At 41.3% G+C, this 15218-nt stretch overlaps 1 protein-coding gene across 5 annotated transcripts in view; it reads left to right on the plus strand.

Moving 5' to 3' along the window:
* The window catches only part of bsna (bassoon presynaptic cytomatrix protein a), a 139177-nt gene that overhangs the window by 54027 nt on the left and 69932 nt on the right, over window positions 1–15218 (plus strand). For all 5 annotated transcript variants that reach the window (XM_034877916.1, XM_034877917.1, XM_034877919.1 and 2 more), the window contains exon 3: window positions 1725–3344. In XM_034877916.1, coding sequence (XP_034733807.1) covers window positions 1725–3344 — 1620 coding nt within the window. The remainder of the gene's footprint in view (window positions 1–1724; window positions 3345–15218) is intronic.

Consider the following 15218-nt stretch of genomic DNA (forward strand, 5'->3'; position numbering starts at 1 on the left):
TGGCTGCACAACGTAGGAGGAGCCTGCACAACAAAATTATACTTTCAAATCTCCTTCCGCTTCAGCTTTTCAAGGAGCGAGACCTACATTTTCAAGCTGATCAGAAAGAGAACAGAAAAATGGGGGTGAAGATGAAAAACAAGAAAAATTGAATATTGTAGGAGGCATGTGAAGAAAAGAAAAAAAATAGGGAGAAGAGAAGCAGGGAGTAGAGGAAAGATGGCTACAAAGAGAATATGTTAAGGAGGAAAGAAGGATGTCAGGCTGTAGCAGTGACTGTAGTCGCTGAGATAACAGAACATGGGATCAGTAATGCTGTCAAGCTAGAAAATGCCAGAAAGAAAAGCATGCTGGGACAGCACAGTGGGAAGAAGCGCTTAGTTAGGGTACGTGGCAGATTTTGTCTCCATATTTTCCCCTCAAATTCAAGGAGCCAACATGTCCTTTAGCAAAAAAAAAACTCAGGGAGGGGGGGTTCAGTGAATAGTGGGCGGGGTGATACAGTTCGTTTGCGCATTGCATTGTGGGAAGGAAAGGGGATGGGAGAAACGCTTGAAACGTGCACAGATTTACTAGCATTGCTCTGGTTGCAGAGGAGCTATAATTGCACTATTTATGGCAGCGGACTGGCTGTGTTGGATGCAAAGCTACAGTAGGACAGACAGGACAAGAGCAGCGGGTTGACACAGTCCAGAGAGGAGTGTGTTTTATGCAGTCGGGAGAAATTAGAGAGCAAAGCAAGGTCTGGACACAAGGGAGTATCAGCTCTCATCTGGAGGAAGAAGAGAATGAAGGAGGAAGACATGGAGAAGAGGAGGAGGTGGGGTGATGTTTTTATTTTTATTTTTAGATGCTGAGGGGTATTTGGAATTAATTTAATTTGACTGTGTGTCTCTCCTATTTTATTTGTTTGTGTCTCGCTCGTGTCACTTGATGTGCATACCTGTGTACCAGTGGGGATGTATGTGTGTGTCTGGGAGGGATTTTTCACTCAGGTTGCGGTTTCGGCTCAGCAATCACCAAGAACTGAAGTCAATTTGTGGTTGATTTACCTCTCTCTCCCTCTATTTCTAGTTGATTACAACTTTTCTCTCTGCACTTCTTTTTTCCATGGGAAGAAAGATGGACCTTATTCTATGTGTAGCCATCCAAATGCACTCTCTCTATTATCTGCAGCTTTGAAGTTGGCTGAATTAATAGATGAGACACTGGTGCACCCTGTCTGAGTCAGCAATGATATTTTAAAGTAATCAATAGCAATCAGCTTTGAAAGGAAAAATCAATGAACCATAGTGATATTTTATATCTACACTGTCCTCTATCTTCATTTATTATCTTCCTTTCCTCCTTTTCTTTCATTTTATTTGCTTTTGTTTACCTGGTTTCAGGTCAAGCAAACAGCATCGTGACCTCTTAGACCTCACAGACCCAGTCAGCAGAACCTATTTTTAAATTCCAGTGGAGATATGAAAGATGTCAAATATGTCACAATACATTTGGGGAATTTTATATAAGATGATCCACAATACATCTAGAATTTTTAATATGTTTAGAATATTTCCATTTTGATGGATTGAAAATAGTTTACTCACTATAGATTTGTAGCTTCAATGAAGAGTTGGAACAAGCTGATATGTACAGAACATAACATTAAACAGCATAACATTATTTTTTTTCCCAGGGCAAATTGAATAACATGTAACCTGTCTCTTCTCTGTCTGCAGGTCCAGGAATGGCTGTGTCTGAACTGTCAGATGCAGAGAGCTCTTGGCATTGATATGACCACGCCTCGCTCTGTGAGCCAACAGCAGATTCACTCTCCGTCTCACCAAGCCAAACCAATCGTCCAGCCTCAGCAGCCTGCACCTCAGCCAATACAACCGGCAGCAGCAGCTCAGCCCAAACCTTTGGCACAGAGTCAGCCCACTCAGCGGCAGCAGCAGCAGCCACCTCAGTCTCAGCCTAAGTCTCAGCCCTATGGCCAGACTCAACCCTATTCCCAGACCCAGCCATTCCCCCAGTCCCAGCCATTTCCCCAGTCCCAGCCATACTCCCAGTCCCAGCCATACTCCCAGTCCCAGCAGTATTCCCATCCTCAGCCCCAGTCATACTCTGGATCCAAGACAGGGCCCCAGAATCAGCCTAATACCTCACCAGGCTTGCAGAGACATCCAGGCCGTGGCGGACCCCAGACTCAACCGGAGTCCTTTCAGCAAGGCATGAGGTCTGATCCTTACTCCCAGAGAGGTCCCGGGGCTCCAGCAGCTGTTGGAGGTCCCGCAGGTGGCCCCAACCAGCCTGGGGGTCCACGGATTCCCCACCCTGGCGCTGTGCCTCTCCCTGGCTTGACCAAGGCTCCATCCCAGCCTGATTTGGGTCGCGGTTCCCCGATGCACCAGTCAATGGCACGGCATCATGACCAGACTAGAAGCGCCGGCTCCTCCCCAGCCCACAGACCTCAGAGTCAGGCGCCTCCTCCTGCCCAGGACGGCCTGACCAAACTGTTTGGTTTTGGAGCATCTCTGCTCAATCAGGCGAGTACCCTGATCAATGTTGACCCTCTAGCCACCGCCTCCACCCAGCCAAGTCCTGCACGAGGCAAAGTGGTGTTCAGTAATGCAACTACTGACATCAAACAGCAACAACAAGGGACCCCGGGCACCAAACCATTCAGTACAGGGGGCCCTCATGCTCCAACTCAAATGGGTGGCCCTCATGCACCGAGCCAAATGGGGGGCCCTCATGCTCCAACTCAAATGGGTGGCCCGTATACATCGAGCCAAATGGGGGGTCCTAATGCGCCTAGTCAAATTGGGGGTCCTCATATGCAGAGCCAAATGGGTGGTCCTTATACGCAGAGCCAAATAAGGGGTCCTGATACGCCGAGCCAAATGGGAGGTCCTCATACGCCTAGCCAAATGGGAGGTCCGCAAATGGGAGGTCCCCAAATGGGCGGTCCCCAAAAGGGCGGTAGCCACATGGGCGGTCCACAAATGGGCGGTCCACAAATGGGTGCGCTACATGCAACAACCCAGAAGCAGCCAACCAAGCTGCATCAACAAGGAATGCCGCAACAGCAGTTGCCTGCCCATCATCAAAAAGGGCAGCAAGGACAACAACCTCAGCAAACACCTGCTCATCTGCAGAAAGTGCCGCGGAAGCAGGAGCCCATGGCAGCCCCTGTGCCTGCTCCAGAGCCTGTGAAGCCTAAAGTGAACTGTCCTCTTTGTAAAACGGAACTGAACATTGGCAGCTCTGACCCGCCCAACTACAACAGTTGTACGCAGTGTCACAGCCAAGTGTGTAACCTGTGTGGCTTCAACCCCACACCGCATCTGGTGGAGGTAAGAGGAGTGTTACACATACATGCAGTACAATGTACACACAAAGTCTCTCACACATAGTTACATATACATATGAATGCAAGCAAAACATGCTTGACAACCTATTGTTGTACACAGTGCCGTTTGAGGAGGGAAAAATACTTTAGACAAATGGAAAACCAGACATAACTATATACACTATTTCACATTTCCCACGGTTTAACACAGGTGTTAATCCGACTAGGCACATACCTGTTCTCCTAAACTTGCTGTTATAGTCCCCACTCACCATTTGGCTAGCTATGTTGCCTAATTTTACTGCTTTGTCGTGTTGCTATTTATGTTTCAGGGGCGGATATGACAATTGACAATTTCCGCCCTGCTTTACGGCGCTATTCTTTCCCTCCGCTCCCCCGATCAAAAGTTGCTCCTGGGTACTCCGTTTAATATTGATCTGAGCTCAACTCAGATTTTACCTTTAAAAGAGCGTGCCATTCATCTGCATGTACGTTGCTGCAGTAACACATGCTTCAAACTCATAGTGTGAGCAATACCAAAGCAACATTGGAGTGGGATGGAGCGGGAGATAAGGCTAGACTCATTTTAAAAATCCACTTTGTGCTCCATCCAAAACCCTTACGGCTCGTGCTCCCCGCTCGCACTCCCCGCTACACTCACATTCTCTGCTCAGTACCACACTTTTTTGGTTTCCATCAGGTGGGTCTTTGCCCAACTTGCACTGAAGGGCCTGTCACCTATAGTCTTACACTACACATACATATTTAAGAACCAGAGCTCCCACACACACAATCACGCACACACATCAGAATCATCTCCTCCCAGACAATCAATACTAGACCTGAACCTCTCATCTTTCCTCTGAAGTATTCACTGTCTTTTTTCCATTATTTTGCTTTTAAAATGGTCAGTGTTTATTAGGGCTGGGATGATGTGCTTTTGTCCCGATTTGATTCTTTCACGATACATGGGTGCCGATTAGATTTGTATTGCAATTTTCATTTACTGACATTCAAGAAGTATTGCAATTCAATTCAATCAATCAATTCAAGTATTTTGATTTTATATTCCTTCTTTAACTAAACCAAAGTTTTATTATACACTTTTAGAGACAATGCATCAGGAGACATTTATTATCTCCGAGGGGCAATTTGGATTACAGCTAGCAGTAACAATATGTAAACCAAATGAAAAAAAAAAAAAAAAACACAACCACAACAGGACTACAACATGAATTAAATTTGAATTCACATGATATATACAATTGGGATAACAGCCGGGAAGAATGCTGCTTTGAATCTATTTGTTCTGCATTGCGACAAACTATATCTGCGCCTGGAGGGGGGCAGCTTGAATTCACCCCACAAGGGATGACTCGGATCAGCCAGGATGGCTCTCGCCTTTTTTAATGATCTGACCTTATACAGGTCATGTAGGTAACCTAAGGGTGTGCCTGCAATTTTGCTGCACACCTTCATCATACCTTGCATGTGATTTTCCTTCACTAGCCTTTCAAACATTTTCATGACAAGAGGTGTAAGTGCCACTTGCTGAAGTCATTGGTGGTCTTAAAAGTTTCAATCTTGGGCACAGGAACAATTATTGAGTCTTTCCAAAGACGAGGGACCATATGCAGCTGTAAGAACATCTGGAAGATGAAATAGAAGATGTCTGCCAGCTGAATAGCACAGTTCCTCAGAACTCGACCCCCACTCCCATCGGGACCTGGACTTGTCCTTTCTTTGACCCCACGGAAGAGTTTTGAGACCATGAATTTATCAATGGGCACAATATTATTTACCTGATTATAATCAGCATTTTTAAAAACAGACATCTCCTTGCTAAAATCATGGATATTAAAACGGTTCTAAAAAACATTCAGTTCATTAGAAAATACCAGGTCGGTTTTCCCATTCTGGGAAAAGAACACTTTTTGGACTGCATCCCCATTATGGTTTTCAATCCCTCCCATGCAGGACGGGAAATTCCAGTGTGCAGCTAATTTTCCACTTTATCTTTATATACGCACTTGGCTAGCTTAAGTACCTTCTTCACCTGTTTTGATAGGGCCCTGTGCTGTACCATGTTACCCTGATTGAAGCTAACGTTCCTCTGATTGATTATGCTTTTGACAGATTTGGAAACCCAAGGTTTATAATTTGGATAAATGGAGATGGATTTCTGGGACATGATCATTTCCTCACAAAGAGATATACAGGCAGACACAGTTTCTGTCAGTTCGTTGAACTCCAGACAGGCATTTTTAAACACATCCAAATCAGTGCCAGTAAAACTGTCCTGGATCCGTTGAACGGAGTCTTCCATCGGTACCGGAACAAATCTTTGTACCGCCTTGTGCCTCATCAGGACCGATTTGTAAGTTGGAACTAGAGAAACAACATTATGGTCAGCATTCCAAGAGGGGCTCTACAAAGAGATTTGTAAGTCTACTTAACAGTCCCATAACAAAGGTCCAGACACTTTGAGTGACGGGTCAGACAAGTGACAGACTGGTAAAACTTACAGAGAGACTTCACCGGTTTTCAGTGATTAAAATCCTTGACCAATCGCCACTTAGCTCATTAGAAAGCCATGATGTCTCTCTCTCATGGGTGGGCCGAATTCTCAGAGAAAAGAAAGCAGAGAAAGGGGACGTAACCGATTCCAGATCAGCCCATCTGAGCTTTCATTTTCTCAAAGGCAGAGCAGGATACCCAGGGCTCAGTTTACACCTATCACCATTTCTAGCCACTGGGGGACCATAGGCATGCTGGGGGAACTATTGACGTTAAAAAACCTTATAAAGTAAAATTTTCATGCCATGGGACCTTTAAAGCTCGAGCAAGAACAATCTTTGCTGAGTTTTGTTGGTGGCCATGATGTTGTGGCCCTCCTCCCTAGGGGGTTAGTGAAAAGTTAGATATAAACCTTTTCAGTCTTCCCGCTTGTTGCACATGCACGTGACATACGTTGCGAGAAAACGTCAGGGATTGGTTATGACAGATCCAGAGTGGCACTGGGTCCAAAAGTTTAAAACTTAAGCTGTAAAATGAATGAAGACTCATTTTTATAAATGTTAAGTGAGGCAAAACAAGCTTTTTCACAGTAAACTCCATAAGACTAGGGTGAAGAAAGAGCATAAAGAAAAGATAATGCTGAAATAAACAAGGCCAATATTCTAAGCTGGGCATACAATTTGCAAGAAATGGAGATGGATTAGGAAAAGAAAGCAGAAAAGAGTGGAAAATGGAGAAATGCAACATACAAAGGAAAGAGAGAGAGAGAGAGAGAAAAAACCTAAAGACCACGCAAAAGGCAAAGGACAAGAGGAAATGATGGTTTTGAGAGAATCACAAAAAAAACATTCTTTTCAATTTTCGCTTTCTTTCTTTCCTTCAAAGCGATTACGCTCATGCCACAATGAAATGGGTGTAAAGGCACACTGCTCTCAAGTCTCCCCTTTTTCGATCCAGACACAGGTTTAGAGGTGAAAAGAAGGAAGAAAGGAAGCAAGAAAAGATGGGAAGACAAATAAGTAAAGAACTTAGAGGGGGAAGAATAAAATAAAGAATTTAGGATAGTGGCTACAGTGGGTCCTGTAGGTTTCTAGAGTGATAATGCAAGAAATTGAATATTTAGGGAAGAAGGGAGGGATGTATATAAGGAAGAAAAAAGAGAAGTCTTAAAAGAACACACCAACTTATTGGGACTTTAGCTTATTCATCGTATCCCCCAGAGTTAGATAAGTTGATACAAACCCTTCTCATCTCCGTGCGTGTCGTATCTCTGTCTGACCCACCCACCTCTAGCCTAGCTTACCACAGATCCTGGAGTTAACCAGCTCCAACTAGCCTACTGCTCACGAAATAACGCCAACATGTTCCTGTTTACATGTTGTGATTTGCATAGTAACAGCATGTGCAAATAACAAGGTCACATATACACAGTCATCTTCTAACCGTATACATACTATGCGGAGTAGATCCCAGTATGTATACGGTTAGAAGATGGCTGCGTCTCATGTGATCTTGTTATTTGTACATACTGTGAGTATACTTATCACAACATGTAAATCGGAAAATGTTGGGGTTCAGACAGGAGCGTCAGACAGAGTTACGACACGCACGGACATAAGAAGGGTATAAATGGACTAATCTAACTCTGGGGGATATGGTGAATAAGCTAAAGTATCAATAACTTGCTGTGTTACTTTAAGGAGGAAATCGGTAGGCATACAGGAGGGAAACCAAAGAACAAAAGAAAGTCAAGCAAGGAAAGAGATACAGGTACAGGGGAGAAAGGGATGTTGCGGTAAATAAGCGGTGAGGTTAGAAATTTTGAGAGTGAGAAAAGACAGAAAGAAGCAAGGATGCATGTAAATCAGTCAGTCCGTCAGGCAGATTGAGAATGACTCGTGTTGTAGTTGAAGCCTTCAGGGTCTCTGGGGAGTACTGTTGTTAATAGTACTGTACTGAAATGTTCTGTCACAGCCTCAAGACAAAACTAGAGATAATACACACAGTTATATATGTGTGCTACTACTGTGTACAGGACAATGAAAACTATACACACACAGCAATAAAAAGAGTGGTTCAAAATGTTATTTAGACCGTAAGAAATCATTGCCATTAACTGTTACAAACTGTACATGCAGATATAAAGACAACAGTGTGTGTGTGTGTGTGTGTGTGTGTGTGTGTGTGTGTGTGTGTGTGTGTGGGTGTGTGTGTGTGTGTGTGTGTGTGTGCGTGCCTGTGCATGTGTAATGTGGGTTAAGGCCTGCAGCTCTCCAGGAGAAGTGAATGAAACAGAAAAGAGAAAATAGATAGTAAGAAAAGACGAGGAGAGAGAAATGTCAAAGAGATTAAAAATGACAATAATGGCCAGCAAATAAAATGATTTCTTTTAGGTAACTAAATTAGAAATTAGATGATGGCGTAGTGTATTTGTTAACTACTACTAACATTTGAGTCCTAGTAAAGCCAGGGCAAAATGTTGATTAGGACTGTGGAAGATGGAGACCATACACAAAGATGATGGAGAATAGATCAATAGAGACATATGGAAAAAGGAATGGGAAGAAAAAGAAGAAAGGATAAGCAATTAATACAGGAAAGGTTTAACCAGACACATAGAGCTGAATCAAGTGCAGCCTTCGGTCCAGAAGGGAACACAGTTACACACTCACACACACACACACACACACACACACACACACACACACACACACACGACTAAGACAGTATGTTGAACAGTAGGGAAAAAGATGGTAAAAAAAGCAAGTGAATCAACTCTGGGGATGGCAACGTCGGCCTGTCAATCAGTTGGTCCATCCATCACTTCAGTTCCGACTGAAACAGATCAGTAACCATTGGAGGGATTTTTTTTGGACATTCCTATTTCCCATTTATAAAGTTGGCATTGTAGTTTGAGACACTAAGATGGTAGTCATTGTTAGTCATCGTGAGCATGCTGATGTTAGCATTTAGCTCAAAGTAGTACTGTACCTAAGTAGTGCAGCCTCACAGAGTTGCTACGGCTGTAGACTCCTAGCAGTTACATAGGTTGTGTAGTTTCCCACTGTTAAGCCATTTGCACAGGACTAGTATAACCAGGGGGCCCCACTGTGTTTTCTGCGGCGCATTCACACAGGATAAGTGAATCTGTGTTTTACTTAAATTTACTGGCATTATTCCCCACATAAGATGTCAAGACTTTCCTTTATAATTGCCAACGCAACCAGTACAACCCCGTATCACAGAGATACCGATTCACACTTGACTAATATTATTACACAGTTTGGGGAAATTTGGTCGGTCATTTGCGGTGGAATTTTTACTAGAAAAATTAAAGATATGGCAGATTTTCATAGGATTAACATCACAGACTAAATATTTTACTAGAGGTCTCCATGTACTACCAGTCCTTTACGAATATGGCTTTAGTAGGTACAATTAAACCTCTAAGTTATCTCCGTATTGACATTTTTACCCAATAAATTCTACGTTTCTTCAGGAAGTTATTCTCTGCCTTTATAGATTTTGTTTCTAGTAAATTTGCTAAGTTTCCATTAAAAAAATACAGAATATAACCTTGTGGATGGTACTGAAAAATGAATGTGTTTGACAAAGCGGTGCGGATGAGTGGTATTGTTTGAGAATGACAGGGACACTGTGTAACAGAGAGACACGGAGGGTAGTGCTCACTTGATTTATCAATAATTCAGCAAAGGTTATTATTATTTTATTTTATTATATATATATATATATATATATATATATATATATATATATATATATACGGGTGAGATAAAATATGTAAGGGGGAGGCAGTGTCTCCTGGAAAAGGAAATTGAAAAGTCACTCAGTTTATCCTGTCCCTTCTCTGCCTCTCTGACCTCTTTTCTTCCATACTTGTTTCCTTCATTCCTTCATTCTTTCCCTTTTCCATGTAACATTTATTCTTATCAGTCCTGTCTAATCTAATGGAGCTAGAAAGGGACAGGGATTGTCTGAGAATCTGTGGTGTATGTTGTTGTGTATATATAAGCAGCAGTCTGAGCTCAGAATTCAACATGAAACTATATTAAAAAGATTAACTTATTGTCTGGTAAAACATCCCCCTCATGAGGGTCTGAATAATGACACGCTTGCATACATGCACGCAAACACACACTCACACACATTTAGACATATTAAGACACACATCCAGGTGGACTGGGTGCAGTTAAGTAAATAATTGTTCCGGCAGCAGTGATGACAACTGCGAAAGCCTCAATGACAGACTGGACAGAGAAATGGCCTCATTCACTCTATCACTAACACCTGCTTATACAGTGTTGTGTGTGTGTGGGTGGGTGTGTGTGTGTGAGTGAGTGTGTGTTTTGTGAGTCTGCACATCTGAAGTAAACTGATTAGGGATTGTGTCATTTAATCTGCATTGGTGTGTTTGTACACGTGGTGTGTGTGTTTGTGTGTCCGAGTTTGTGCGTTACCATTACATGAGTAAGTAAAAAAGTAAAATGGCTTTTATCATGGGTGCAAGATTCAGAAAATGTCACAATTTGATTCAAATTCAAAATTGATTTTTTAGGTTCAAGATTTGATTCAAAAACAGCTCTCAATTTAAAAAAAAATAAATTAAAGTATGCAAATGTAGTTATTTTTCCCATGTTTACGACATTACAAAATGAAAAAATAAATAAATATACATGAATCAATGTTAAATCGGTAGAGCTTGAATCCATTCATGAACGTGAATACATTTTTTTGCACACCCCTAGCTTTTATTGTGAACCAATTACAAGAAATGCAATGTATAACTCCTTTACTGCTCCCTGGTGTTGTGGGAAAAAAATATTTTTACCATGAAATCAGATTGAGTTTGCTAACAGCATAATGGAAAAGAGCTGATTATTGACTGACTTCTTGGATAAAAAAATGTGAGGTAGAACAGCAACATGCAGACCAGTTGCGTTTCCGACAGTAGTGCTGCCCCCACAACTCTTGGACTTGTATTATTGAAAAAGACGTTATCCGCCCCCGATATAGAGCAGTTTCCGTGGTTTTCACAATGAAAGAAGTTTATTTTTACATGAGACTTCTACAGTACTGCACACATCTATTATATGCTGTATATGTGAGTGTGTGTGTTTGTCTGTGTGTTTCTTTCCATGTATGAATGGTGTCTAGAAGTGGATTGTACTGGCCCAAGACATATTCTGTATTCAATTTAATATTTATTTATGCTTTGCCCCTCTTTCAAATAAAACAATTTATATTCCATTCAATAGCAACTATCTGTTTGCAAAGTCTGCTAACACACACATTCAGAAACCCTGCCTCAGGAAAATGCCACAGTGACCAAAAAGTTAACTTGGGTAATTTGATGAGATTCTCTGGGTGTGTGTTTAATTATGGGTGTGTACATACAAGTTCCCCCAAACCACTGATTAGTCATTCTAAACTTTGCTATCAGCACAATGGGGGTCATTAGGGTTAATGGGGTGGAGCTAGTTTTGATTATTTTCTTCTGTCCCTTTACCTTTTCCCTATGTCAAGCTGTTCTCAGTTATGTTCTCTTATTGTCCCCCACTGCTTTTTCTTCCACTAGGGAAAAAAAACAATAAAAGAATAACAATCTGTAAATTGATAAGTAGTGGGCGGAACTTCCAGAGAAAAAGCAACTAATGGAGCGAGGAAACAGCAAGAAGAAAATTTCAAACAGAAGCTGCATAATGTTCCATAAACTGTGACATTATTCAACACCAAACAAATATAACATTTAATAATATAACATTTTGAAGCTCCACTGTACGTTTTGCTGATGACCCTCTCATGAATGTATTAAACTAAGTAAGTAACTAAGTACGCAATAAGATGTAGTTCAAGGTATGAAGATAGTCCTATTTGTAATCAATACTATTCTATTTGAATGACCATAAATTGTGTGTAGAATGATAGTCCACTGTGGGTAATTCAGGAATTGTGTGTGTGTGTGTGTGTGTGTGTGTGTGTGTGTTTGTCAAAACAAGTTCTGTTCAACTGTGCTGGTCAGCCTCTTAAAATAGTACAAACAGATTTTTGTATTATTTGGATTTGTTTCCTAGTCTTTTACTCCTTCCTTCTGTTCTGCATCTTTCTTTGGCTCCTAATTGTGTTCACTGCTTCACTGTGACTGTTGGTTGGATGGATGTGTTAAATCTAATATCCAATTTATCCGTTTTCACTGAAGATTTGTAGATGAGTGTTACTGTTCAAATCTAAGAAATGTGAGTCTTTCTGGGGGACTGGATGCATGTTTAAAATAGGTACAAACTACATTTTTGCACATCAGAATTATCCAAAAATATATAAATAAAGTGTTAGTGCGTGCCTTCAAGAATTTGTGTCAGTCCAAAACTACTGACATGCATTCAAAACGAGGGCCAGAAACGGGAAGAGGTGACAATGAGAGAGGAGTCAAAGAAAGCAAATAAGGATGGAGTGAGTCATGCTTCTCTATTTAGAAAGAAATCTGAACAAAAATAGAGGAGAGCAGCAGGAGCGACAGAGCTCCTAATGCAAGTCTGTTCCACTCCTGCACTTCAGGACATCTCGCTACAATTAATAATACAAGGGCTCACCATCCCTTTCTATCCTTCTTCTCCTTCTATCCTCTTTCTCCTCTTCCTGCCTCTGTCCACCCGCCTCCTCTCCATCTCTTCCTTTCATCTTGTCCTCTCTGCCTCCTTTTTTATCCTCTCTCTCCCTCTCACCCAGATTTTCCCAGGTGGGATTCAAACTGGCAACATTCTGATCCCTGTCCTGCTTGGAGTGTAAATGCCCATTTCTACATGTCTTCATCCTTTTCTCCTCTCTCTATTCCATTTCTATTTTCTATTTCTTTCTTTTTTTCTTTACAAATTGTCCTCCTTTGTTCTTACATCTTTGCAGGAAACTTCATTTCAGCTTCCCTTTTATTTACTCTTTTTCTTAAGTCTTCCACAGCTCTCTCTCTCTCTCTTGCTGTTTTAGGCCTTTAATATATGAATGTATCTTGAACATTTTCGTCAACTGTTTGATGCTAGTTTTGTGACCTAAAACTTTTGTGCTTACGTATTTCTGTCCTGAATCTTAAACCTTTTTTTTTTTAATCTACATCTCCTATGCAGACTTCGAACTCTTGGTACTCAGTATTTTCTTCCTTTTAGACTGACGTCTGTGCCCGGCATCGCATGCTTACTTGACTTCTCTGTTCTTTAAATACCTGCTGATGACGTATACTGAGGCACCGCGCTGGGTTTGTCTCACTTAGTTTAGTCAGGCGGGTAGTGCAAGTTTTATTTTAAGATATTTCTGTTAGTGTGATGAGGCCACAGACTGACAAAGCCATGCCTGACATTCATTTGTTCATTTCATAGTGATTATTGTTATTTTATTGTTCCTACAATATGTGTGGAAACTACTTTACTAATGTAAAATCTTTTTAACCTCTATTGCCCCATTTATCCACCTTCATGAATCAGATACACTTTTGGATGCAGGAGTTTTGTGTTAAGTTTAACCCATGGGCGTTAGTTTGGTTTGAAATATTATGGGGACAGAGACGCGTTGTTTTTTTTTCTTCTCTTTGGCGCAGGTCCTGCTTAGAGAAACTGTAGCTTACTAATGTAAATGAATAAAAATGTTTGCAAAGATGTGATGATGGCCGACACGTTTTATGAAGAAGAAACCTTAAGATTTGTTGGCATCTGTCGCTCAAGAATTATGTGTTATGAACATTATTTTTTCAACTAAATTGAGCTTGAGGATTTCAAAAAAAAGTGGTGGGTCTTATTCCTTTCCTTTTCCTCTGATTGTATCCCTTTGCCTTTCATCTCTCCTATTCTTAACTCTCTCCACACTCTTCCCTCCTCTTCCATAGTCTGACAACATCATTGTTTGTGTCTTCCTCATTGACTGTCCTGCAGGCCTATACTTTCTTTTTCTCCTCCACATCATCCTCCTTCCCCTCCTTCCCTCCACTCAACCCACTCCTGCATCTTTCCTACCCATGTTCATCCTTCTGTCCTCCCTCTTCAGTCTGCCTCCACCACTCAATCTGTCTCCCCTTGCTCTACTCTTCTATCTTCTCATCTCTCCATCCTTTTCCCCTATATTTGTATCTTCTCTTTCTCATTACTTTCTTGTTGTGTGCAGCTCTTGTTGTTTGGATGAGTTACAGCTCTATCTCCGGCACTTTTGTTCTTTTTGTGTTTGTTTCTGCGAATATAAAGCTCTCTGCCAGAATAAAAGGCTGGGCTATAAAGCAAGAATTTCAGCTTACTACTTTTTCCCTTTAAAATTGCACTGATATGTATGTTGTAATATATTGCTATTGCTACTACCTTTTGTGACAAATTAGGTAGCAGATCATTGTGCAAAAGACGTACTTTTCAAACAGAAAGTTCCACTTTTTTCATTAGAGTTCTTTTCTTCAAATTGTAGCAAATATACGGATGAAACACTTCGCAGTGATATAGATCTGGAAGCTAAATGACATGCAGATCAGCACAAACAGAATCATTTGTGAAGTGTCACTAAAGTTTGACTTATTTTAAATGTGTTGCAACCCACTCTCAAGTCAGTTTGTGAAATGGACACGTTAGTTAATCTATGGACTCTTGTAAAATGACATGTTTTACTCGTTTAAAAAAATAAAATTTGGAAGAATGTTTTCGTGGTCACAGCACCACTATGGTAGCGAGTATTATCAAATGCAGAGTCTCCACGTGGGGAGGTTGGTTGGGGTGGTGGATGGCTGGGTGTGTCCCGGCATGTCCTACCACCGTTCTCGTCCCGTTCTCGCGTACCGTTTCCCCGGCGTGTGGCCTGTCATTTCCCCATTGTTCTATTCCTAAACCCAACCGGTGTGTCCCCTAGATACCTCGGCTTGTTTCCTGGCGTTTGGCATGTCGTTTCCCACTAATACATTACGTTCTAATCAACACAAAAAAACTAGAAAATCGTGTCTGGGTACACAAATCAATAGATTAAAAGTAAAAAGATTGAACGTAAAAAGAACGTGACAATTTCACAAACTGCCGTGAGACCGTGTTGTTAAATGTACCAATAACAGTATGTAGAAATAAATAAAATAAAATGTGATTAGATTTTTATAGCTTGTGATGAAAGAATAATCTTCAAAGCGCAGATCTAAAAGCACTGCAAAACAACATTCAAAAAGGAAAAGGGAGTGTTATCTTTGATTTAAAGTCATTGTGTGTTGATCTTCATCTGAAATTTTTTTTCTGACTTACCTTGTTAAGTTATTATAGTTAGATATACAGATATACACTCACCGGCCACTTTATTAGGTACCCCATGCTAGTAACGGGTTGGACCCCCTTTTGCCTTC

This window comes from Etheostoma cragini, chromosome 7 (genome assembly GCF_013103735.1).
Source record: "Etheostoma cragini isolate CJK2018 chromosome 7, CSU_Ecrag_1.0, whole genome shotgun sequence".
NCBI lineage: Eukaryota > Metazoa > Chordata > Actinopteri > Perciformes > Percidae > Etheostoma > Etheostoma cragini.